This window comes from Bubalus bubalis, chromosome 8, assembly GCF_019923935.1.
Source record: "Bubalus bubalis isolate 160015118507 breed Murrah chromosome 8, NDDB_SH_1, whole genome shotgun sequence".
In the NCBI taxonomy this organism is placed as follows: domain Eukaryota; kingdom Metazoa; phylum Chordata; class Mammalia; order Artiodactyla; family Bovidae; genus Bubalus; species Bubalus bubalis.
In genome coordinates, this window is record NC_059164.1 from 103,298,523 (window position 1) to 103,325,652 (window position 27,130).

A 27,130-nucleotide genomic window follows, 5' to 3' on the forward strand; every position below is an offset into this window, starting at 1 on the left:
TACAAAATAAGCACTGTAAAAGGTTATTTAAGGTCTTCCATGGGAGTGGTGGGAGGGTTTTTATTAATAAAAAAAATTCATATAGGGAATTCCCTGGCAGTCCCATGGTTAGGACTACACACTTTCACTGCTGAAGGTCCAGGTTCAATCCTTGGTTAAGGAACTAGGATCCCGAGAGTGGCAAGATACGGCAAAAAAAGAAAAAAGTATATAATAGAATTAGGAACAAAAACACCATTATTTGTGGATCCTAAGCAAGTTCAGCTACCAGAGGATGGCAGCAGAAACTGGCAGCGCCTCTGGCCAACAAAGGAGGCCTAAGCGTTAGCCTTGCAAATTCTAAAATACAAAACACTCACACTCACATATCCCAAGTCCACCGTAAGGCTGTCCTCTATCTCTCCAACATTTCTCAGTAGGCTAGATGTTTTTTTAGGAGAGATGCCAACTTTTCTCACAGAAATCTGACTCGTGGATGAACTGATCCAAGAAGCGATGCAAGAAACAAGTAGCACACTTTGACATCTGCACATTTCAGAACGGCCCATTACACAAAACAGGAAGCCAAATCATGGGTTTTAAAAATTGTTTTATTTGGGAAAAGTGCGTCTTACAAAAGGGCAGCTGCAAAATACAGAGACCTCTGCAACAATTACTGTTTTGTTTTTATCTTTTTTTCTTTAAGTGAAGAGAACGAGTGATACCCGAGGCATCAGAGCAGCAGATGGACACATCCGGGGCACCTCCGAGTTATTTTCAGGAAAGAGCAACAAAACGCAAAGCTAAAATTTCCGCTCGAGGAATTCTTCTAACAATTTAACATTAGCTTATCTTCTGGATTACCAGCCTCTCTTTCCCCTTTTAGTGGAAAAGCCTGACTTACTATACTGTCAACCAATGACCCCATTACAGGAAACGCCTTAGAACGTAGTTTTGAAGCTCACTGTCTAGCTGCAAAGCTTGGGGATGGAATGAGGCAAATACCCACAAAAAAGGAACACAAAAACCTGACAAAAAAACGCCTCAAATGAGGACAAAAGTTTGTCCAAAAGTGCCTGGACTGAGAAGTCTAGGAGATCATACATTAAACACAACTGTGGACCCAAGCCCTAGGTCGTGTTAACACATGGGATAACCAGGTAGTTTGCACTTCTGTGGCTAAGCCCATTTCTCTATTTATACAGACAGAGCTAGCACTGCTCTATTAACAGCTACCAATTAACTGCTTTGTCCTTTAAGATCTATTTGCCACACGAGGCTGAAACCACTAAACCGAGTTTTTTCGCTAAGGCTACAAACACTGCATCTATGCAGGGATGGGAAGCTTGTCACGCACTCACACTCACATATCCCAAGTCCCTCAGCCTTGGGGAGTCAGCTTCCAACTCTGCGTTATTTTCTTCCACTCCCATTTTATATGTGTTCTTTCACAGTTTTCCTATCACGCTAAAGACGGTAAAAATCTCAAATACATTCACACCTGGTTCTGGTTACCCAGTAGTAGTATTACTTGTGTGCAATGAAACAAAGAGACCAAAACCACAGGATGAGTGTACAGGGCAGGGGTGACAGGACAGAGACCAGACGGAAAAACACATGTGCAGATTTTACCAGAAACCAAGTACCCACCTCCCACGTCTAGAGCAGGAGGCAGCTACTTGCTACAGTTCAGATCCTTCACCCATTACCCCGCTGCCTGGACCCCCCAAAGCAGGGGCCAGTGCTGATACTTCTGAACCCGGGGCCCTCCAAAATGAGTCCTGGAAATCCAGGTACGCTCCCCTCGAACTGTGTGGATCTGGTGGAAAAACGTGACGCGACAAACCTACACTAACTGTCTGACAGTTAAATTCATGTTACAAAAAAACTAACTTTCAGATTTATTTTTGTAACTTTTTCAAACAGAGAAAACAACATACTCCTTGGGGAAAGGTGAGGGGTTGAGAAGACAGGCCCTGGGTAAAAATGATTACGACAGCACCTGGAGTTGAGAGGCCTGCCTAGGAGAGCGGCCCGGTGCGGCCGCCATCCCCCGAGGCCCGCTGCCGCCTGAGGCTCGGCAGACCAGTTCACGCGCCCCGCCGAGCTGCTATAGATCCAAGTCATAAAAATCTTCCAGCTCATCGTGAAACAAGTCCCACTCGTCTTCAGAGTCTGTCAGGTCGTCGTCCCCACCTGCAGCCAAGAGCATAAGCAACATCTCGCCCAGCTCAAAGGTGACAACCTCCTCTTCATCGTCAAAAGGGTTGCCATTCTCTCGTTCCTCGATGAGCTCCCAGAAGTGGTTCCTTCGTTGGGCCTGTAAAAAACAAGGCCGTGATAGGGGTGGCACTGCCGGGCAGCGTCTTCTAGGCTGTGGTTTCTAAGGCAAAACGTCCAGCACACCAGAGGGCATGACGAACCAAGACTTCTGATTTAGGGTTTCGACTTTTAACAACGCCTCCCCGCTGGTTACTCGGCACACCGTTTAGTCTAGAGCCTTAAGCGTTCTAGCTTTTCCTCTCATAGCCCTCCCGGTTTGCTGAGGTTGGTCTCCTTTAATCCTCTAGGCTCTCGCTCCTAGACCTGGGCCTTCACCGTCCCCTGCCCCTATCTGTGCGGGCCTCAGGCTCAGCGTGTGGTATTTCCCCTCCTTTGAAAGAACAGTGAGAGTTACCCGGCATCTGCTTGATGTTCCCACTTTCTGTCTCTGTGGCTCCTCTCTACGGCCATCAGGGTACGCATGCTTGTAAAAACAGTTCCCTCCAAATGGGCAGCTCCCACGGCCTTCATCAAAATACCTGCACGCCTTGTTGCTGGAAAGGAAAATAGCGCAACCCTTACTCACGGTGGATTTCAGGTCTGTATTCGACTATCATCCGGGGTTTCTTTAAAATGGGGAGAGAACAGAACCGGTACGTCTGTTAACAGCCCTCCCCGAGATGTGTTCTTAAACGTGTGTGCTATCGCATGAAAACACTGACTAGAACCAGAAACTGTTCAAGTCGAGCCGTTTAACAGCCCTAGAATCGCAGATCCAGCAGAGAAAGAACCTTCGAGAAGGCCCACACACAAGAATACAGTAGGACAACCATGACACAGACTCGGGATAGGCAGACCCCATTCCTGGGGCGTTACCACAGCAGCAGTGCAGGCGTCATTGTAACACAGCCCCTGGGCGTGCACCCCAGCGACTGCGTTACAGCAAGATACACACCGGGTAAGCGTCATCAGGGGTGACAAACCGTACTGGGAAGTAAAAGAAAGGGTAGGAAGGAGGTAGGAGTGTATAATGCAGCACTGTTTCTTTTCAAAGTGAGCCCAAGCGACACGTTGGGATCTTAGCTTGAGAAAAGGCTGCAGTGCTCATACCTCATTGCCTCCTTGTATTTCTGAATGAGTTTCTGCTTCTCTTCTTTCTCCTCCACCCAGTACTCACTTGGAATGACAAAGTTAGATGTGATCCGGCATTCTGGGCAGGACCTGGGAAACAATGAACAGGCTGCAATGCAAATTCCCCTTTACAGGCCCACTCTCCTTCAAGGACACACCCTGGTGTGTCACCTCCAGCTTTAAAGACTTAACTGAAAGGCAAATGGGCACTTCCTGCAAGGGTCCCACACAACTGACCATTTCCTTTTTTTGTAAGTTCAACTCAATGGCTAGCCAGTTCATTAAAAAAAATAACTTTAGGTTAAAAAAAACAACAACAAAAAGAAGACATTTCACACAGACTCCTTTTTCTTTCGTTTAAATAAATTTATTTCTTGTAACTTTGCTCTGTTTAGATTATGTAGTTTTTGTTCAGTTATGAGAACAATTTTTAAAGGATGGTGGATTATTGGCTAGCTTAATGGATGGAATAGGAAAGTGGAAAATGTAAAATGCCAGGAAACATACATTCAGAGCTAGATACGCTTCTTCTCTGAGCCTAAACTGGCTAATCCATTAAACACAATCTCCTCAGAAAAAAGCACGAAGATTCTACTAACTGATACATAGGGTTTTCCTTGTTCAAATAAAAGTAGATATACCAACTAATCTAGAAGCTAGCTGAAATACAAAGAAGAACTCCCAATTAGAAGAATACCCCAGTTTCGAGATAAAATGCATGCATTTAAATGTGGTCCATCTGGCTGAAAGTTGGCACAAGATACTAAATTCTTCCCCAAAATAGAAAGCACAAACGAAGATTGGGGAGGAGTCTCACTTTATGATCTTGCTCTCAAATTGCTTAGCACTCCTCCACTTGCGAATACACTTGAGACAGTAGGTGTGGTTGCAGTTGGAGAGGATCCCGAAGCGGCGCTCGCTGGGGTTGGCTTTCTCGTAGACCACCTCCATGCAGATGCCACACACCATGTCCTTGCTGCGCTGCACCGCGAATGAGAGCTCCATGTCCTTCTCATGGGCCTCGATGCAGGACTAGAGAATGGACAGAGAGGAGCAGTCAGGGTTTGGAATCATGAGAGACCGCTAAGAACTCCTGTTCAGAGTCAAAGAGCCAACTGAAAAGAGAACTGTTCCCAATGACATCAGAAACAGCTTTGTTTAACCAGGCGGTACAGGTGTGCGGACATCGAGGGACCTCACGATACTGTCAAGTCAAACTCTAAGGACTCAACTTCAGGAACTAAAGAATTACCTAGTTTTCTCTATCCTGCAACTCAACCCTGCAGTCACCCACATTACAGGCTGTTTTTCATATTGTTTGTTGATGTACTCATTTCTAGATGGAAAATGTAATTAGGATTAAGACTCTAATATACCACCTGTCAGAAAATAAGAATGAAGGAAACGAACATTTATTAGGTGACAATTATGTGCCAGGCATGTACGTTTCACATCCAAAATAAAGCAGTATTGAGATATATAATTTCATACCATATAATGCATTCACTCAAAGTGTACAATGAAATGGTTTTCAGTACATGCAGAGTTATATAAACATCACCTCAGTCTGTCTCCGGACATTTTCATTACCCCAGAGAAACTCCAAATCCACAGTAGTCACTTCCCCTCGACACCCTCAGTTCTAGGCAACAACAAATCTGTGGATATGTTCATTCAGGGCATTTCATAAAAAAATATCTGGTCGTTTGTGACTGGTTTTGCTCACTTGACTACATTTTCAAGGTTATCTATGTTGTAGAATATATGACTTTCATTTCTTTTTATTGCTGGGTAACATTCCATCATATGGAGAGACCAGTTAGTTTTTCCATTTATCAGATGACGGATACTTTGGTTGTTTCCACTTTGGAGCCATTATGAATAATGCTATGAACACTCACGTACACGTTTCTGTGTGGACATCACATACTTTTTATTTTAAATGAGGTATAATTGACATAACATTAAACTACACATATTTTATTCTATAAAAAACATGCTAGTTATTATACCATGCTTCACCCCCACCCTCACAACCAAATTTATTTTTATTAAACAGACATGATTATGATTAGAAGCAAAATTTCCTCTAATCAGGTTTGCAATACAGTATACTCACAGATACAAATGGGCTTAAAACCATAGTCTGAAACGGTCATACACTACTAATGAGAATGTAAAATGGTACAGTCACTGGGAAAAAGTTGCTTAAAATATTAAGTACAGAGTTACCATATGACCTAGCAACCTTAAGGTAATTAAAATGTATGTCCACAAAACTTTATACATGACTGTTCAGGGGATTATTCTTAATGGGCAAAAGGTGAAACAACCCAAAAGGAAAAACAAAATGTCACACAGCCATCCAGAGGATTATTATGTAGCCAAGAAAAGGATTAAGTACTGAAACACACTAAAACATGAACAAATCCTGAAAACATTATGCTACTGTTTTAGCCAGTCACAAAAGGCCACATATGATTCCATTCATAGGAAATTCCCAAAACAAACAAAAAAATCCATGGAAACAGAAAGTAAATGAGTTGTTGCCAGGAGCTGGAGGAAGGGCAGAATGCAGACTAAAGGAGTTATGTCCTAAATTAGAGAATAGTGATCATGGTTCAACTACTACGCAACTGCATTAAAAACCAATGAAATATGCATTTTAGAAGAGTGGGCTATATGGAACTTGAATTTCAGAAAACCTATTATTTTAAAAAAAGAAGGAAAGAAAAGGGGGGAGAAAAAAAAAAAAGCCCATAATCTGAGGTTCTAAAAGCCTAATTCCTGATAAAACAGTCAAGATTGCCAGGAAGGGAAACACTCCTACTTAAAGAAAACCATTTGATTCACCCAGTGTCTCTTTGACATGAGCTGTCAATGCTGTGAAAGGGCAAAGACAGTTCTCACACCTGTTAGAGTGTGTGCTTCCTTCCGACTTACTTTTATATGCTGTGACCTCTGGGCGGCATCCACGGGATGGAGGACCTGCAGCCCGCACATGTCACACGCGTCTCCGTGCAGATACGCGCAGTTCTCCCCGTAGCGGCACTCCCCCACTGCAGCATAGGGGCAGAGCTGCTTCTTGGTCTCCACTGCACTTTGCTCCTTCTCCGCGTCTTCCTTGGTCACTGAGCCCTGCAGGGGGGCTTCAGCAGAGGAAGGGGCAGCTGAAAAATGTTTAAGAGGATGGTAAAGGTCCAAAACAGTTAAGGCAGATACATGAACTAGTCTCGCTAAAGAAGATAAAAAGAACTTAAGAGAAACTCCAAAATAGTCTATTGAAACTAATCCCCCACTCTTGAAAGGAATGAATGTCTTTTGCTACTAATATTTCCAAGATTAGGCTTGTTTAAAAAAAAAAAAAAAAAAAACTTTTTTAAAAAAGCTTTTGAATGTATTTCAACTGTACTGATTAAAGGAGATAAAGATCCATTTTTCAAAACATTCTACATTCATTACTATTGAAAGTCAAGAAGTTTCTTTTGCTCCATCTGTTTTTTTTTTTTCTTTTAAGGTGACCTAATTTAAGAATATTAAGACTAGGCTAAATATGAAAATTGGAAGCAGGAAAGTTGTAAAATTCAGCTAATTGATAAAACACTCTCCAGCCTTCTTTTTTCTTCTTCAAAGATACTCACTCCGGCCACAGTAGGGCTGCCCCGGAACAAACTCAATGGCATTCACCCAGTCTTCTGAACCGGCTCCTACAGTTGCAAAGTTTGAATTTCTTGACTCAGCTTCGCCCATATTCATATCAACAGTCGGTCCAACTGATGAGAGACTTGAGGAAGCAGCAAGGGATGACTTTGCAGTTAGATCTGTAGCAGTTGCTTCTTCCTGTTTCAGTGGCTTGCTATGTTCATATCTTAAAAAGAAAAAATTTACAAAGTCAGCCATCACTGTCTAACCAGAAGCCTCTAGATGGAATATACATTCCCAGTCTTGTCCTTGGGTTCTTTTCAAATTACTGTGCCTGTGAATCATGTGGGAAATTGTTAAAAGGCAGATAGCTAATTTCTGAGTCTGGAGTATAGCCCCTAATTTTGCATGTCTCTGACAAGTCCCCACAGGATACTAATGCCACTGGTCCAGGGACCAGTTTGAGTAGCAAGGCCATACAGATTCAGGGTTCTGCAGGCCAAACCGCCAATGTCACAACTGTTGAAGTCCGTAACTGTAGTTCCAAAGCAGCCATGGCATTATCTAAACAGCTGTGCGTGACTGTGTTCCAATAAAACTTCACAAAAACAGCACCCAGTCCCATGTACCCTACAAACCATAGTTCAGCCACCCCTGCTGTAGACCATCTATTACCCCTCAAATTCCACTCTCATTAGGAGCTTCAGGAGTTGATAATTTATCATTACCATGGCAACTCTGCTAAAAAAAGACTATGCAGCCAAAACTGACTGATTAAGCAAAGCAAGACTGACACTCAATCCAACAAGTAAAAATGTGGGCCATTTTACCAATACATAAATTAAAATGCTCCCAATATTAAAAGGGAGAAACCGTATTTATAAAATATGCAATGTGTATTTCCTTTTCTCCTACATCCATCCACTCACCTACTTTTCTGAACTCTTACCCTGTGCATTTCCTGATTCCTTGTCATCTGTAAAATTATTATTGAACCTCATCTCCAACCTTGCTGCCTGAGAAAATCCTCACAATTCTTAGATATTTTAGGCTGTGAAATTCACTCAGACACAAGAAATTAATGATGAATGTACTATTGGGTTGGCCAAGTTCATCTCGGTTTTTCCATAGCATCTTACAGAAAAACCTGAACCAACTTTTTGGCTAACCCAATCCATAAACTGTTATAATGTATAGTATGTATCTAGCAGTTCTTAAAATTAATTAACTCACTGGCAACACTAACCATGGGTCATCTGTGTTACAAGTGTCTGTGTTTACATCTAAAAGATAAAACATTCTAACTAAAGACTGCTCTTTAACATGGCAAACATTTGCTGAGCTGGTTTTTATCATTATGTTATCTCAAACCCTCCTATTTCAACTCTTACGCATTAGGTAACCTACTTTGAGTATCCTGGTATCAGCCACAAAAGCCCAGTGCATTTATTTAAGGCTGGAATTATGAAGCTAAAGATCATGAATATGCTTTTTCACTTGGACAGTCTCACTTCATCATCAAAAATATATTAGAGATGACGGACGTGTTAAGTAGTGTTCTAGCTCTAATGTGACTCCAAACCTGCCCTATAAAACAGAGCAGCCATTAGCTGTATCTAATTATTTACACTTACATTCAAAACTCAGTTCCTTGGTCCTTAGACTAGCTACATTTTCAAGTGTTCAGTGGTCACACGTAGCTAGCAGTTTCTTTTCTGGGCAGCAGATAGAAAGCATTTATGCTATCATACAAAGTTCTACTGAACAGCATTGTTCTGAGGTTTTAGAGCTTTAGGGAACCTTAGAAATCTAGTCCCCAGTCCTCACATTTTAATTACTTTCACAGCCTTTAACTTAGAAAAGAACCCAGGTTTTGGAATTAAGATGCCAGCTTCACCAATGAAGATAGCCTTCAGGGCTTTGAGGAAGTTTTAAAGGATTAAGTAAAACTAAAATGTCAAGATGTGAAAGGGTCTAAGAACTAGTTTCAATGCCCATATTTTAGTTTCTGCTCTTTCTCCTTTGCCATACTCGTTTGAAGAATTTCAGAGTAAATTACTCAAACATCTATTTAAAAAACAATTAGAATGCTCATCATCATCTATCAAATTGCAAATATGACAAAGTTGGTTTTTTAAAATATTTATTTGGCTGAGCTGGGTCTTAGCTGCAGCATGTGGGATAGACCCAGGTGCCCCTGCATTGGGAGTGTGAAGTCTTTGACACTGGACCACTAGCAAGTCCCACTACAAAGTTTTTTGAAAGGAGTGCATTTTGGTTTTAGGGTAAGTTTATCAAGGAATCAACAAGGTATAATATTTTTGATAGCATAGAATATTAGCAAGAAGGTTCACATTTGTAAACAGCACAGAATAGATCTGTATTAAATATACTTCTGAAGTAAAAATTTGTAAGTAAGCACCATGAAAGATAGAGCACAAGAAAGAACTAATAAATTAAGAAAGAAAAAGCAAGACTCCTATTCTGAAAGGAATTTGCTAAAAGCTAATTGGTTCAGTAAAGCAGAGAGCTCTTCAAAGAATAGGAACTGGCCAACTACAGGCCTCAGGTCAAACCCAACTGGAGCTAGGAATTGTTTTGGTATTTTTAAATGTTGGAAAAAAGATTGTTTCATGACATGAAATTAAATTTCAGTGTCCCAAAATAAAAGTTTCATTGGAACCTAGCCACACTATTAGCTTGTGTATTATCTAGGGTTGTTTTTGTGCTACAAGAGACCATATGGCCTCCCTAGCTAAAAATATTAATTCTCCGGCCCCATACTGAAAGTCTGCCAGCCCTAGCTAATCATATCCACTGGATTCACAGTCATGATAGTGGCTTTGTTAACGTTATTAAATTAATTCTTTAATGAATTATCACAGAATCGCTGATCCTTTTTAGCCAAAGTGTTGAATGGGGGATTAATGCTGAGACAACGCTGAAACCAATATTGTGTTTTCCTTTCATATCTTGCAAAGAGTACTCTGATACAGTTGCCAGTGAAGGAAGTTTGTTTAATTTTTCTTCTACACAAAAGAACAACACTTCATCTTGTTGGTTTGCAACGCACACCATCCCACCCTTGTGAGGTTTGATATCTGCCTTTTAAGCTTTTAATGTATAGAATTCAGTGGGTCTACAGTGAAAACTCCTCCAAAGGGGAATTCCCTGGCAGTCCAATGGTTAGGACTCCACGCTTCCACTGCAGGGAGCAAGGGTTCAATCCTTGGTAGGGGAACTAAGATCTCGCACGCTATCCAGTCAAAACAAACAAAAAACCCTCCAAATGAAACAAGATCTACCATAACCATAGTGTCAAAGGCAATCCTGTCCCTTTCCCAAGTGGGTGTTTAGAAACAATGACGTGGAGTTCTGTGGCACTTACTAAGGACGCTAAAGGAAATCAACTGTGATTGGAAGGACTGATGCTGAAATCCAGTATTTTGGCCACCTGATGTGAACAGCCAACTCATTGGAAAAGACCCTGATGCTGGGAAAGATGGAAGGCAAAAGGAGAAGGGGGTGGCAGAGGATGAGATGGTTAGATAGCATCACAAACTCTATGGACATGAAATTGAGCAAGCTCCAGAAGATGGCAAAGGACAGGGAGGCCTGGTGTGCTGCAGTTCATGGGGTCAGAGTCGGACATGACGGAGACTGAACAACAAGGATGCTAGATCTTGGACAACAGTCCTGAGCAACAAAGAACTGGGGCCTCACTAAATAACACGGCCCCGTCATACAAAATGAATACAGCAACACTTCTGAATTGCTGCAACTAGGGTATCATCTTTCATTTATAAACTACTGCCTTTATGAGGAGTTAAATTATTTGAAATCCCTGGACATTGGTCAGGTTGTATAACAAGGTCCCTACATAAGAGATATTTCCCCCATCTCCAATGTCAAGTTTCTACCTTGCATGTACTGGAGTATTTATTTCATCTATTAAAATGTTATGTTACTCAAAAAAAAAAAAAAAAAACCCTTACATAGTAAGAGTGAAAAGTAGGCTTAATCCCCCAAGTCAATTTTTAACAAGGAAACAGTCTTAGAACAAGCCCATAAGACTCCTTCCTTAGCTATTCTATAATCAAGCTCTTAATAATCACCTGTATCAACCAAACAATTGTTACCAAACTTTCCTCGCACACTATTAGGATATAGGTTTCTCTAATTCCTTTCACTTTATCCTAAGAGCTCTAAAGCCAGCTCAAATCAGGATCATTCTCCCTAAAAGGGAGCTGCATACCCTTACTAAAAAGAAAACTAAAATTGTCTCCCACGAGGAAGCCCACTCTAAATACAGAGTTATGCGGAAGATGGGTTTCTATACTGTTGTCCCAAGGAGAACACAGAATGCTGTTGGGGCTGGCAGAGGTCCCTGAAAAATAAGCTGATTTAACACAAGAGATTTAGCTCGGATTTCTTCAGTTTAACCTTATTTCCCAAACATTTCAGCTGTACAGTCCAATCAGAGGGGTACCTCTTCTGAAATAAGAGGTTCATCTGTTACCAGCCATACTCATCCACAGTCTATATTCTATCTCTCTGCTCAGCACCTCAGAGTCCATCTTCACTCTCACCCATGTTCAACTCCTCTCTCTCTATAGTTGATAAGGTCTCTGAACTGACTGCCTAGTCAAGGAACACAACTGCCCTACAATTAAGTTGGACCATCCGACTACAAAGGAGCAATCGCTCATTTCCGGTAGGACAGATTTGTAACTTTTGCCCTCTTTAATACTGTGACTACAAAAGACATATCTGGGTTCTTTAGTTTTAGTTTTTTTTTCTTTTGGGGGAATGTATTTTTTTCCTTTCCAGCAAAACTGCAAAAATTTAGCCGAGGGCAAAATGACAGACCACATGGAAAGAAACTTTTCCTTTTTCTCTCCTCTTAACTAGATTTCCTAGTAAAAAAGATGTGAGGTAACCTAAGATCAATATATCCTGCTCATCAATAATTTCTTAGTCTTTTGAACTCTAAGCATTTGAACCCCAATAGCTGACACAATTCTTTTCTGCTAAAACTGGATATGACATTGTCAAAATATCTTTGCTAGTGATGGTCCTCCCTTCAACAGGTATAGCCCAATTTCCTTCCCCTTGTCCAGTGACTTGCTTGTAATAAACAGAATAGAGTGCAAGTGACAGCCTGCGACTTCTGCGACTAGGTCATAAAAAGGCATTGTTGCTTCATCCCTGATGTCTCTCTTGAATCACTTACTCTGGGCACAAGTTAATGTGAGGACACGAAAGCAGCCCAAGGGAAATGTCTACCAGGAGAGGAACTAAGATATATGAGTGAGCCATCTTCAAAGTGATCCAGCCCCCATTCAAGACTTGCAGAGGATGGCAGATGCTGGCAGCCTGGCTGAAATCTCGGCTGCAATTTCTTGAGAGCCTGAGCTAGGACCACTCACCAAGCTAAGCCACTCCCAGATTCCGGACCCCAGCAACCATGAGATAATAAATATTTACTGTTTCCAAGCTGCTAAATTTCAGGGTAATTTCTTTAACATCAATAGAAAACTAATACTCCTAGGTATTTTGTAAACTAGCTCTACCCAATGGCTAGCAGAACCCACTGCTGCTGAATTACAATTTGATAAGACTATGGTGCCAATTCAATGAAGGATAGAGTACTTAGCAGCTGACCTCTCTTGGTTCTCTACCATTCTAGGAAGCCAGACACTGCTAAAGCATTTTCCATAATGTCAGCTTATAATTTAGTCTTGCAAGCTCAGGTGGTTTAGGGAAGTTTAGTTGGAATGACGAGCCTTAAGTAGTAACCTAATACACTGTCCCAAATGCCTATGATCCCATTTTCTCTCCATAATTCTACCTAATAGAGAACTGAAACCAGTCCCAACTGGTCAAACATGCACCTTATTCTTGGTCTTGAAGAGGAAATACCATTAACAAACATGCCTTCACCATACTTTATTTCTAGGTTTGCCCAACATGCTCCTCAGGCACTACTTAAACTTAGGACTATATTACAAACGCATTTTGTAAATGTAATAATACATTCTTTCCAAGTGAGAGATCTATCTATCGAAGAGATGAGAGAGAGATCTATCTATCAGAATGTGCTAACATTCCTAAGTGAAGTGAAGTTGCTCAGTCGTGTCCGACTCTTTGTGACCCTGTGGACCACAGCCCACCAGGCTCCTCCGTCCATGGGATTCTCCAGGCAAGAATACTAGAGTGGGTTGCCATTTCCTTCTCCAGGGGATCTTCCTGACCCAGGGATCAAACCCAGGTCTCCCGCATTGCAGGCAGACACTTTAACCTCTGAGCCAACAGGAGGAGAACTTTTTGAAGTACTATTCAGGGAATTTCCTGACAGTCCTGTGGTTAGGACTTAGGGCTTTCACCGCCATGGCCCACATTCAATCCCTGGTCAGAGAACTAAGATCCTACAAGCCACACAGCAGTACTACTTTAAATCGATTATTTACAAAGCTGTTGGAATTTCATGTTTTACTCTCAGTTTTTTCTCCCAACCTCTCCATCCACCCCAAACAAAACTAAATTGGAAACAAACTCTTACCTGCAGCGGTCTCCATAAATACAGTACCCTCGCTGAAAATACTTGCACACTACACCATATGGACTGTCAGAGAGGTCGTGTGAGTAGCGACAGTTATCTCCTTCCTTACAAACCCCATGCATGAAATACCTGTGAGACAAAGAACCACAAGTTGGATTACAAGCCAGTACTCAATTCATGACTGATACATTCTCTTTTATTATTATTATTATTATGTATTTTGGTTGCACTGGGTCTTTGGTGCAGTGTGCGGGCTTAGATCTGGCATGAGATCTTAGTTCACCTATCAGGGATTGAACCCGGGCCCCCTGCATTGGAAGCATGGAGTCTTATCCACTGTTAAGTCCCCATGGCCAATATATTCTACCACTAACACACGAGTACTAACTCTATACTAGCAATATATTCTTTTATATTCTTTGTACACAAACATGAGAAGCGAACACAAAGAAAGTTGAACTAGACCATATGATCAGAAAATTATCTATAATGGTACCACAGGAAGGCTGCCTGTAGACAGAGGCACCAATTTAAACTTTGAGGTCATCCTTAATCCTGTCTCTACAGGTTGTCTGACCACTGCTCTCAATTTACAGTTCTACAGATAGCTTGTTTTCCACTAACTTTAGTCATAATTTTTATCTGCAGCTTTATGTGTAAAAAAGAAACAATGTAAACTGGAACAGATCAGACTACTGTATATTTCAATTCTCTGAGAAACCATTTTAATTCTTTAAAAGCCGCATGTGAGAACATAAGTAACATTTGTTGCAAAGGTATGGGCAAAGGGAAATCACTTTCTCTCCTTCATTTAGCACTCTTGTTCCTCTGCCTTACAGGGGAACATGTGTAGCTAACTAGAAATTTCCAAAAACTGAGTTTGACTCAGTTTCTAAGAAGACTTGGGAATTTGCTTTGTTGTTGTTCTGTCACTAAGTCGTGTCCACCTCTTTGCGACCCCATGGACTGCAGCACACCAGGCTCCCCTGTCTTCCACTATCTCCCGCAGTTTGCTCAAATTCACATCCATTGAGTCGGTGATGCCATCTAAACATCTCATCCTCTGCCATCCCCTTATTTTGCCTTCCATCTTTCCCGGCATCAGGGTCTTTTCCAATGACTCAGCTCTTCGCATCAGGTGGCCAAAGTACTGGAGCTTCAGCTAGAAATGCAATTTTGGACACCTTCCCTTAGACTTACTAAATTGAAAATGGGGCCAGGGCCAAGCAGAAATCTGAAGTAACAAAGCGATCAGGGAAGTGATAGGGTCTTATTTTTTATAGGTAACTCGGATAAGTAGAACCCCCCCCACCCCAATCCTCCCTCTCATCATCTCACTGACTTGGTCTCTTTCTCTTGAACAGAATTATGAAGATTTAATTTTGGCAAGTCATAACTGCCCAAATATGCATTTATATACAGCTGATATGCGCTTTCCATGTGGCTCAGTAGTGAATGGTAAAGAATCCACCTGCCAATGAAGGAGACACCTTGGATCAGGAAGATACCCTGCCTGGAGTAGAAAATGGCAACCCATTCCAGTATTTTTGCCGGGAAAATCAAATGACAGAGGAGCCTCACAGGCTATAGTCCATGGGATCACAAGAGTCGGAGAAGAGTCAGACAACACAGCTGGTACCGAGTAAGGGAAAGTGCCTAGTTCCTAGGCTAAGTGTCACAGTTATCTACAGAGGGAAGGTAGAAGAGCAGGAAGTACCCCCTTGTCCACTGGATTGAATGATGTATAGAAAAGAGATTCAGTCACATTTACTTAAAGAAGCCTTGAAGAAGGCTGCTTCAAATTGAAAGGTGAAAGCTTCTATTCAGATTACTGGCAAATATATACCTTCTATGTAAAGGCAGAAAGAAAAAAATGTAACATCTTGATAGGAAGAGCTGTAATTAGCAAGATCCTAAAGTACCCAAGGGTTTCAGTCCATAAGGAAATCTAAGACTACAGTAGCAGGAAGTCAAATTCTAACTGTAATTAACCTGATTTCAACTGTTTTCAGGCTTAACAATCTAACAAGGTCTGAACTTCTGCACAACTATAGGGCAACTTTCTGCAAGTTTTGAAGCTGTCTGAGCACCACCTACACAAATCTTAGTTTCCCCTGAGATTTAAAACTTAAAAATAAATTTTAAAACTGAGAACGTGTTCAGTAAGTAGCAATTGTATAACGTCTTTGCTGGTACTCATGTTCATTTCCACATCTCTCCTCAGTCCCAGCAGACAAACACCCTGACTACATTTGTTTCCAAGGTACACACTTAACCAATCAGTTAAGAAAGACTAAGGCAACCAACGGAAAGAAGACCTGGATGTCATGCCATAAGATTTTAAGCAACTGGAGTAATTTAGCCAGAAGACAAAGGAGTAACCTCCAGCACTACTCCTGGCAAAGTAAATATATGTGGGAAGTTACGTCATAAATCTGATTCAATGTGAGGACTGAGAACTAGAACTATTCAGCAATGGCATAAGCTCCTGAGATCCAGAAGTAGCAGCACCAAAGGACTCAAGCAGACACAAAATCACCTGATACTGTGACATCAGTGGAAACACTAGAATACAAGCCCTAACTAGTTACTGCCAAATACTAAGCATTATTTGACAGGGGCATTTGGTACATACTGTCTGGGTTTCTGGTTTGTTTTTCATGCCTTTTTTTCTCTCAGTCTTCACAGTGATATCCCTCCTTACCAACCCATCTCTATGTCTAAGAGATTATGACATGATAGTGTAAGTTACAACAGAAAGAGGAAAAAATGTCAACTCTTCCAAGAATTTCTCCCATTACAAAACCAATCAAGACACAAGCACTTTTCTTTTTTAAATGCCACCGCCAAAAGCCATCACCCAAATTCATCTTGATGACATTGTCCAGGCTGAGCTTGCCTTTGCTGTTAAAGGCTGGGCCACAGGATTTCTATGCTTCCTTCCGCCTTGAAGATTCCATGATGCCAACCAGACATTGTCCGGTAATAAAGACAAATACAACTGACTAGAATCCCTGACTGCTGTACCTCTTGGAAACCTAAGCACTTTTACCAAGATACATACAAGAAACCTCAACAGCTTGTGAGGGTACAAGAGAACCAAACAAGACCCTCAGAGTGCTTATAGGTAGGCATCTGGGATTGTTAAGAGAAATTACAGAATATTAAGTAAGTTGGCAGTTAATCACTTAATCTGCTGTGACATTTCTCACTTTGTTACTTAATTCTTGGCAAGTACACGTACCCTGGGCTTCCCCTATTTCTCAAACCAGACTGTAAATTCCTGGTGTTTAAGAACCAGGGTTTATTCTGCCTTTTATCTTCTAAAGGACCTGTACACATAATATTTAGCAGTGTCTAAATTCAAAATTACAACTTGCAAGTTACAATTTCATTGTTTTAATCCCCCACATTCAGGAAAACTAGAAGCAACAGCATTTCTATTTTACAGAATTCCTCTAATAAAAGTTATCAGAACAGCCTGGTGGGGGCAGCATAACACAGTTCTTTGGGAAAACTATATCTAGGTTTTTAAGCTGTGAAATTAACACAATGAGATAGAATTTTTAAGAGAAATATTTAGAAAAGACTAACCAACAAGAAAATACAAAGGATTCTGAGCAATTAAAAACAAATTTCCAACATCCAAACAACTTCTAAGGATTACACCCTTGAAGAAAATAGCCCTAGTCAAATTCCTAGATATAAGGGGAAAAGAGACTCAAAGTGGAACAGAGCACTATCTTGAATTCTCTTCAAAGGACAGTTTGCTATCAAACACAAAGCAAATATTTATAATACAGTGCATTCCTGCCTTTCCTTCAACATCTAGCTCTATGTCTCCCATTGTAAGCACAAATATTTATTTATAGAATAACTGAATGAGGTTAGTCCCAGAAAGATATACATACCAGGCACTGAATAAAGCCCTACAGATAAAATGATAAAATAGGGCCCCTGTTCTCAAAAATCTCAAAGTTCACAATAAATGAATGAATATATATCTGGTATTCCCCTAGACAAAGCAGAAAGATTTTTAATAGATCATGTTAGTACTTAAAACAAACTGAAAGTAATGTCAAGTATTAAAACCCAAGACTTCTCAATTAGTCTGTACTTTTTTACTGGATAACAGCTTCAAGTAAAAGCTATAGGTTGCTTTATATGAAAAACAACAATAGCGTGTCTAACCCTGTATCTGATACATATATTAATATATTAGGGTTCATGTGCAAGAAACTCACGCTGGTCCTGGAGTGATCTAGAATATTTCAGAAACTCAAAGATCTAAAGGTAGGCAAAGAGGAATTGATTAGTGTAGTGAGCTGTTTTGAATTCTAATGACACTGGTAAGGAACTAGAAAAGGGGAAGTAGATCAGGGAAAAGTTTCTAACAGAGAGGAAAGTAAAGTGCAGAAGTGACAATGCATTCTCTGCAGACATGAGTTGAGCTCACACACAGGCACAACAGGATAATAATGAGACAAGTAATATAAAGTAATGTCAAGCTAGTGATGGGTATTCAAAGCCAAACAATAACTGAGATTAGAGTCGGTATTGATAAAATTAAGGCACTGCATGGAGTTCTTAAAGAATCCACATATTAAAGGACGATTATTCTCAGTGCATGCAGACAGACTGGAACTGCAGGGTAAAAGGCTAGAAAATTCAGGAATATAAAGGTTACACTAGTTTATTTTAAAAGATTCAACTAGCACATGTAAATCAATTGCAGCATTGCAGAGAAAACAAATAACAGACTCAAAGATCTGGTTCCATGAATAGGAATTTTTAAATTCTCATTCTTTGGGATACTGCACAAGTATTCTCAGATCTACAGATAACTGAAAAAAGCTACCTAAAACAGCTTTTATGCTTTCTCTATCCCGTTATTGAAAATAATTAAGCTTACCATTCATGTCTTAAATTTATCATATTAAGCACTGAGAACGCTTCACCCCTGTTAATACCAGGATATTGAGTTCTGTATATTAAAAATATTTTCAAGTATTGATACCTGCATATAAATTACCCCACCTAGGTGAATAACGGCGTTTCAACTGATTTTTTCAACCGACAGAAAAACAAAAGCTTCTAGTCGCTTACTGATCACTTAAGAAAAAAACTCAAGTACTACATCCAATTAAATGCCCTTATCTTAGACGCACAGCCACACGTCCGCATAACCGTCCTCTACTAATCACTTATTTTTTTCAAATATGTTCATCTGACATCCCAAACCCAAAACAAAATCCGTCTCCCTGCGGAGCGACGAGTTCCCCGACTCCCTTAAAACTCGTGTACTTGAAAACAAGACACCTTCCAGCCGGGGGGGAACGGGAATGCCAGTTCGTAACACCTAAGGCGGTGGAGAAGACCCCCTGGGCCGGCACTCGGTTCGGAGACAAAGCCCAGAACCGCCCAGCCCGGTAACACACAAGAGTAGAAATCACAAAAGCTCCCCGCTCCGGGCGGGGCCCGAGAGACCCGGGAAGACGTTACAAACGGATGACACGGCTGCGGGGCCGGCGGCCGGGCCCCGCTTCTCGCCCGCGGGCCCGCGGCGGCGATCCCCGGCCCGGCAGGGCTGCGGGGAGGCGGGCTCCGGGCCACACCGCCAAACCCCCTTTTGGAACCGGCGAGCTCGCAGGCCGGGGGTTGGGGTGGGGGGATCGGCGACAATAAAAGGAGGGAGGAGTCAGCCCACCTCTCTCCCCGCGCGCGCCGCGCCGCTCGGCCGGGTGCGGGGAGGCGGCGGGCGCTGCGGCGGCTCCGCAGCGGGGCCGCGCGCCCGGGCCTCGGCGGCCGGCGGTGGTTGACGCAGCGCGGCGACCGCGGGGACCGCAACGCCGGCTCACCTCCCACCTCCGCCCGCCCCCGCCCGGCCGCCCGGCCGCCCGCCCCCTTCCTCCGCGGTCTCGGTCCCCTCCCCGCGCCCGGCGCCGGCCGCTCTGCGTCTCACCTGCAGGTGACCTGCTTAGTCCAGCCGCCGCCGCCGCCGCCGCCGCCGCCGCCGCCGCCGTCGCTGCCGCCTCCCCCGCCCCCCGCCCCCGGGGACAGCGAGGTGACTGCGGGGATAGGGGTGGGGGAGGCCGCTGCCGCCGCCGCCGCTGCCGCTCCTGCTCCTGATGGTGTGGCTGTTGTTCCGGGAGCTGCAGCCTCCGCCATTACTGTTTATCCCACACAGCAATGGCGCCGGAACTTCCGGGATCACATAATTCCGGTCCGGCCGCGGAGAGAAGGCGGCCAGGCGACGGGTGGGGAGGGGAAGGACACTGAGGCGCCCGCTCGCTCGCCTCGGCCCCGGAGTCTCGTCGACTAGCGCTCTCGCCGCTCAAACTGCTGGGCCAGGGCCCGAGCACCCCCCCGGGCCCGCCCCCAGAGCCCTCTGATTGGTGGACGAGTCGGCTCCGCCCGGGAGGGGCGGGGCGAGGGCGGGCTCCCCCAGGTAAGCGCCCACCCCCGCCCCACCTACTGCCCCCAGGTTCCACGCCTAGGGAACCGAAGTCCTCATTTCAAGGGCACTCACCTCGAGGAGTCCTTCCCAGCATAGGCTGGTGCAGTGGAGAGGCGGAACTGGGATTGGGGTCGGCGGGTCCTGGGTTTGAATCCAGACTTTCCTGGCTCTATCAGTTAACATGACTATGAACTTGGCCCGGATACCCATTCTCTCTAGCCTCAGTTTCCTTATCCGAGTAGGCTTTGTATGTGGCAATTCACTGAGCTTTTAGTGCCTGGCCAGACTAAACACTTTTAACAAATGTTCTCTCCTGTTCTTCCTGTTAGCCGTGTGATCTCTCTACCCAAGAGAAAAGCAAGGTGGCTAAAGCAAAGGCTGTGCAGTCAGCTTGTCTCCCTTAACCTCTGGCCATCTCTCATTCCTAACAATGTAGTTTTGAGTCAGTTAACTTACCTCTTAGTGTTCCTCCTCTCCGTCTGTAAAATAAAAAATAATTTAAAAATAATAACAGGACCTACCCCCCCAGAGAGTCTTCCCTGGTGGCTCAGATGGTAAAGAATCCGCCTGCAATGGAGGAGACCTGGCTTCGGTCCCTGGGTCGGGAAGATCCCTGGGTTGGGAAGATCCCCTGAAGGAGGGCATGGCAAACCTCTTCAGTATTCCTGCTGAGAGAATCCGAATGGACAGGAGTCTGGCGGGCCACAGTCCATGGGGTCGCAAAGAGTCGGACACGACTGAGCCACTAAGCACACCTCTCTGAAGCACAACATCTCTGAAGATGATTGTGAAACTTATTAAAGTTCATGTAAAACCCTTAACAGTGTGCTTCACACTACAATTTTAATAGATAATGAATAATAAAAGCTGTCTGAAATATCCCAGCTTCAAAGAGTTATTTCTAAAACTAGGAAAATTAAAAAGAATTTACTCTTACCTCCCCGTTAATGCCCTAGGTCCACTCAGATGCTGCATACTAAATTGTGACCGGTTTTCATAAGCCCTTAAATTTGCTTTTTTACATAATCTCTTTACCTTGAGAAAGTGAAAATCCATCCCACTGATAATCAGAACACAATGTACCCAACAGACACAAACAAGGACAGTGGCAACGCCAACAAAAAACAATGTTTCCCTCAAGGCCACAGCATGGCTACAAAATGACTTGACAATCCACTTTTGAGAAAATGCAGCATTTTTACTAATGACTTGCCCAGCCCTGCTTCATTTCTCCCTCCACTACCGAGTCCAAGCTCAATCTGCTTGCTGATGACAGGCCAATAAACTGGGAGATGAGGGGTAGAGGCCAGGAATAGGAAAGTATCACCTGTGGACCACGGTGATAGCAGACTAGGTCCCTGAAACACCATCCTATGGGGGCCTGGATGCCCGTTTCTTTTATAGGACAGGGAGAGACTGGAGGTGAGGAAGTAAAGTAGCTTTATCTTGCAAAATAGGAGGGGCTGTGTTAATCACTTTTTTTCTTGCAGCCATTGACAGGTGGGCATGGTCAGATGGTCTCCTAGTGAGTGGAACCAAGCCACCTTAGTTTAACTTTCAGCAGAGGGCAGGGTTCCCTGAGGCAGGCCATAATGTATGATTATAACAAGAGCAATGACAATCAAGGTTTAAGTCAAAGAATCAGATCCAACATGGAGTCAGACTTGGCTCTTCCCTGTTACCTGAGCACCCAAAGATTTATAAGATACCCAGTTCCTAAACTGCTGCACCTCACAACAGCACCCAGCCCAGAGCTGGTCTTCCATCTGCTTGTGCTGTTATCCAAAAAGAGCTTCAATCCTGTGAGAAGCCCCTCCCTACTCCCTTTTCCAAGATGCCCACCTTCCTCCCCCATGTGGCCTCCCCTGCTGCAGCAAGTTAACCTCTTTGTTGGACTACAGGTGTGTTCCTGGTATTTTTTATCTGTTAGGGTTTACCTGTTAAGTAACATTTTTCTCGGGGGGGCAGGGGGCACACACTGCACTGCCTGAGAGGTCTTAGTTCCCCCACCAGGAATCAAACCTGTGCCCCTACAGTGCAATTGCGGAGTCTTAACTACTGGACTGCCAGGGAAGTCTTTGCTCTATTTTTTATTGCATAGTTTTCACCTTCTAATTACTACAGAATTTGCTTTTTTTTTTTTTTTTTTTTGATCTGTTTCTCCTAGCTAGAATATAAGCTCTGTAAGGCCAGGGATCTTTGCCTGTTTTGTTCTGCTATATCACAAGTCTCTAGAACTGTGTGCAGCATATAATAGTTGCTCAATAAAATATTTGGGCTATGGGTGAAAGAACTCTCTGATGTTAGAAAAGTCACTATGCCTTGTTTCACCATCTATACCAACAGGAATAATGATGTTTTGTCTTATAGGGAAACAAAACAGTCATCTCTTTCTCCGGGAGAACATTTTAGCACAAGGGCAATCTGTGCATTTCTTCACACACAAAACATTTATCAGTGATTCTGCTGAGCCAGTGCCACCCAAACAGATTATATAGGAACCATGAGCAAGTTTTAGTGCTTGAACATAGTAGCCATGTGACACTGGGCAAATTCCTGCCAAGGAACAGTCCTGGATGTAGTAACCGCTAGGTAAGTATTTTCTATTGTTTTCATTGATGTTGTTATATGATAGCAAAAAGCGTTGCCAGATTTAGCAAATAAAAATACAGGATGCTCAGTTAAATATGAACTTCAGATAAATAACAAATTGAGTTTCAGTGTAAGTATAATCCCAAATATTGCATGGGATATATACATAGAACATTAGCTGTTTGTCTGAATTTCCATTACAACTCAGAATCCTATATTTTATCTGGCAGCCCTACATCAGAACGATACTTGGAGCTTTTCAAAGGCCTTTTGCCCACCTTGTCTGTTTTGTTTCACAATAAGTTTTTGAAGTTGGACAAGCACAGATGTTGCCCCTTTAAATATGAGAAGATGAAGTTGGAGAGACAGGCAGAGATGCTGTGTAGGATCACACAGGCTGTGAGTGACAGAGGAGAGCTTGAATCTTGGGAATTTTAGCTGTGGGGCTAGTGTTCCTTCCCCTACTGGTGCTGTTAGGCTCTCCCACAGAGGAAATTTTTAATTTAAAAGGGAAGACTACAGAGTGGTGGACGAAGAAGGCAAAGACACCCCATTCCAGTACTCTTGCCTGGAAAATCCCATGGATGGAGGAGCCTGGAAGGCTGCAGTCCATGGGGTCGCTGAGGGTCTGACACGACTGAGCAACTTCACTTTCCCTTTTCACTTTCATGCATTGGAGAAGGAAATGGCAACCCACTCCAGTGTTCTTGCCTGGAGAATCCCAGGGACGGGGGAGCCCTGTGGGCTGCCGTCAATGGGGTCGCACAGAGTCGGACACGACTGAAGCGACTTAGCAGGAGCAGCAGCAGCACAGAGTGGCAAAGCAGAAGCAATCCTACTTATTGGTGTCTGCTGAGTGCTACAAAATTAAAGAAAGTATAAGAGATAGGGCTGGCACCCTGCCAAGCCAAGAGGACTCTATTGCCTGAGCAGATCTACTTGATACTATGTTGCACAAACTTTGAGAATCTTAATGTGGAAACTCTACACCATAAACACCAATATCAATCTTCCTATTATTTTCTTTCCAAAGGGAGTTTAAATAATGATTTGGTTCCTGTAAAAACACTTTATATTTTCACATATGTCAATGGTTCCCTGGTTTTTTCAGTCTAAGTATCCTCTCCCACAGTCTATGAATTATTTTGTATTAAATGCTTTGCTACTTTTTGGTTTATAGAAAACGAGTTTTCTTGTATGGGACTTCCCTGGCAGTCCAGTGGTTAAGACTCCATGCTTCAACTGCAAGGAGCATAGGTTCAATCCCTACTGGGGAAACTAAGATCGAGCATGCCTTGTGTAGCATGGCAAAAAAACAAAACAAAAAAAAAACTACAGTAATACAGTCATGTGACTAAATATTTTTAGAAGTAGAAATGGGCATGACAAAGATTCTCTCCTTGACCACATTCTGCTCAGGACCCATTTCAATGATGTATCAATGTTTGTATGTCCACAGTTTTAGCAAGAATCCTCTTAAATTGGTTTAGCCAGAATCCTCCATACTCTATATCAGATCCCCCTCCATATCTGATCAGGTGGTGGCTCAGATGGTAAATCGTCTGCCTACAGTGCCTGTGACCCGGGTTCAATCCCTGGGTCAGGAAGATCCTCTGGAGAAGGAAATGGCAACCCACCCCAGTATTCTTGCCTGGAAAATCCTATGGACGGAGGAGCCTGGTAGGCTACAGTCCATGGGGTCGCAAAGAGTCAGACATAACTGAGCAACTTCACTTTCACTTTCTTTCACTATCTCAGGTAATATCTCATGCCCTGGCCTGCCTTCACTAAGAATCCTGTTATGTCACTTTAGCCAGAATCCCAATCTTCCTTTCTTGTTAGAATGTTCCATCCAGTTAACCCCCTCACCCCTCATTCTGCTCCTTGGCTATAAATTGTTAACAATCTTTTAGTGCTTCAATTAATATTTTATATATGATATTTTGCACATGTGAGATTATGTCTGTAGGATAAATTCCTAGAACTGGCATTGCTGAGTCAAAGAGAATGGGGGTCAGTGACAGTGACAGGTTTGACGAAAGCATCTTCCAATATGTGGACCCACCGACAATGTATAAGGACCCTGCCTGCAAACACCCTTTCAAGCCAAAATAGCCATCAAACTTTGGGATATTAGCAATCAGGTGGGGAAATAACATTTCAGTGTAGTTTTGGGGTTGTTTTAGTGCAGTTTTAATTTTTATTTCTCTATTTTAATTTTTTTCCCTTTTTCTTTCTTTTTTTCCAAATTTTGTGTGTGTGTGTGTGTTTTTCCTCCGTGTCAGGTGATTTGCGTGATTTTAGTCCCTGACCAGGGATTGAACTCTTGCCTTTGACAGTGAAAATACAAAGTCCTAATGGTGCTGAAAACGCTGCCTCTCTGCACTGGAGCTGGATTAAATTTTGGAGACAGAGTTTTAGACAGAGGTTTGGATGAAGTATGTACTACAAGGGCTTCCCTCATGGCTTAGACAGTAAAAAAACCTGCCAACAATGCAGGAGACACAGGGTCAATCCCTGGGTTGGAAAGATCCCCTGGAGAAGGAAATGGCAACCTATTCCAGTATTCTTGCCTGGAGAATCCCATGGACAGAGTAGCCTCGTGGGCTACCGGGTGAAGTATAAAAGGATAGTATTATTTTGCCAAGCAAAGGGGTATACAGCAGGTTCCTGCCTCAAAAATCTGTGTGTTCCAATGCTAGATGATTTCATGAGGAGTCTTTTTTTTTCTTCAGTTCAGTTCAGTTCAGTCGCTCAGTCGTGTCCAACTCTTTGCAAACCTATGAATCGCAGCACACCAGGCCTCCCTGTCCATCACCAACTCCTGGAGTTCACCCAGACCCACGTCCATCAAGTCAGTGATGCCATCCAGCCATCTCATCCTCTGCCGTCCCCTTCTCCTCCTGCCCCCAATCCCTCCCAGCATCAGAGTCTTTTCCAATGAGTCCACTCTTCGCATGAGGTGGCCAAAGTACTCGAGTTTCAGCTTCAGTATCATTCCCTCCAAAGAAATCCCAGGGCTAATCTCCTTCAGAATGGACTGGTTGGATCTCCTTGCAGTCCAAGGGACTCTCAAGAGTCTTCTCCAACATCACAGTTCAAAAGCATCAATTCTTTGGCGCTCAGCCTTCTTCACAGTCCAACTCTCACATCCATACATGACCACAGGAAAAACCATAGCCTTGACTAGACGGACCTTTGTTGGCAAAGTAATGTCTCTGCTTTTGAATATGCTCTCTAGGTTGGTCATAACTTTCCTTCCAAGGAGTAAGTGTCTTTTAATTTCATGGCTGCAGTCACCATCTGCAGTGATTTTGGAGCCCAGAAAAATAAAGTCTGACACTGTTTCCACTGTTTCCCCATATATTTCCCATGAAGTGATGGGACCGGATGCCATGATCTTCGTTTTCTGAATGTTGAGCTTTAAGCCAACTTTTTCACTCTCGACTTTCACCTTCATCAAGAGGCTTTTTAGTTCCTCTTCACTTTCTGCCATAAGGGTGGTGTCATCTGCATATCTGAGGTTATTGATATTTCTCCTGGCAACCTTGATTTCAGTTTGTGTTTCTTCCAGTCCAGCATTTCTCATGATGTACTCTGCATATAAGTTAAATAAGCAGGGTGACAAGATACAGCCTTGACATACTCCTTTTCCTATTTGGAACCAGTCTGTTGTTCCATGTCCAGTTCTAACTGTTGCTTCCTGACCTGCATACAAATTTCTCAAGAGGCAGATCAGGTGGTCTGGTATTCCCATCTCTTTCAGAATTTTCCACAGTTTATTGTGATCCACATAGTCAAAGGCTTTGGCATAGTCAATAAAGCAGAAATAGATGTTTTTCTGGAACTCTCTTGCTTTTTCCATGATCCAGCGGATGTGGGCAATTTGATCTATGGTTCCACTGCCTTTTCTAAAACCAGCTTGAACATCAGGAAGTTCACGGTTCACGTATTGCTGAAGCCTGGCTTGGAGAATTTTGAGCATTACTTTACTTTACTTTACTTTATTATTAATTTTATTTTTATTTTTTGGCTATGCCACTTGAGATCCTAATTCCCCGAGTAGGGAGAGAACCTGCACCCCCTACGTTGAAAGTGCAGAGTCCTAAACACTAGACCACCAGGGAAGTCCCTGACAAGGAATTTTATAACAATACTTTAAGGGTAGATAGCATCACAGACTTAATGGATGCGAATTTGAGCAAACCTCAGGAGATAGTAGAGGACAGAGGAGCCCGGCATGCTGCACTCCATGGGGTTACAGAGCCTTGGACAACAATTTCAAGGGTGGGGTTGCTGACAAGCTTAGGGTGTGGGCAGGGTCCTCTAATCCTGATGAGCTTCTCTGGTTCCTTTACTCTAGCACAGGTGGTTTCAAACAGTAATGCTGAAGAAGCTGATGTTGAAGACCTACAAGACCTTCTAGAACTAAAACCCAAAAAAGATGTCCTTTTCATTATCAGATCATTTCAGATCAGATCAGTCACTCAGTCGTGTCCGACTCT

The 27,130-nt window shown here is 43.0% G+C and overlaps 1 protein-coding gene across 6 annotated transcripts; it reads right to left on the bottom strand.

The window, feature by feature from the left end:
• Window positions 1-572: 572 nt before the first annotated feature.
• Window positions 573-21,090, bottom strand: MKRN1 (makorin ring finger protein 1). Of its 6 annotated transcripts, none has more exons than XM_044946952.2 (11): window positions 20,971-21,089; window positions 20,490-20,512; window positions 20,106-20,202; window positions 19,539-19,777; window positions 13,577-13,705; window positions 7,014-7,240; window positions 6,316-6,542; window positions 4,190-4,404; window positions 3,352-3,462; window positions 2,657-2,795; window positions 573-2,299 (listed from the first exon to the last, which is right to left on the bottom strand). In XM_044946952.2, the coding sequence occupies exons 4-11, from the start codon at window positions 19,742-19,744 to the stop codon at window positions 2,090-2,092; spliced, it is 1,464 nt and encodes a 487-aa protein (XP_044802887.1). In that variant the 5' UTR covers window positions 19,745-19,777; window positions 20,106-20,202; window positions 20,490-20,512; window positions 20,971-21,089; the 3' UTR covers window positions 573-2,089. The 6 variants fall into 6 exon arrangements, with proteins under 6 accessions (XP_044802887.1, XP_044802886.1, XP_044802884.1 ...); XM_044946951.2 differs by having other exon boundaries at window positions 19,539-19,915; XM_044946949.2 differs by lacking the exon at window positions 19,539-19,777 and adding an exon at window positions 20,686-20,808 and having other exon boundaries at window positions 6,316-6,521; window positions 20,971-20,988.
• Between the last annotated feature and the right edge of the window lie 6,040 nt (window positions 21,091-27,130).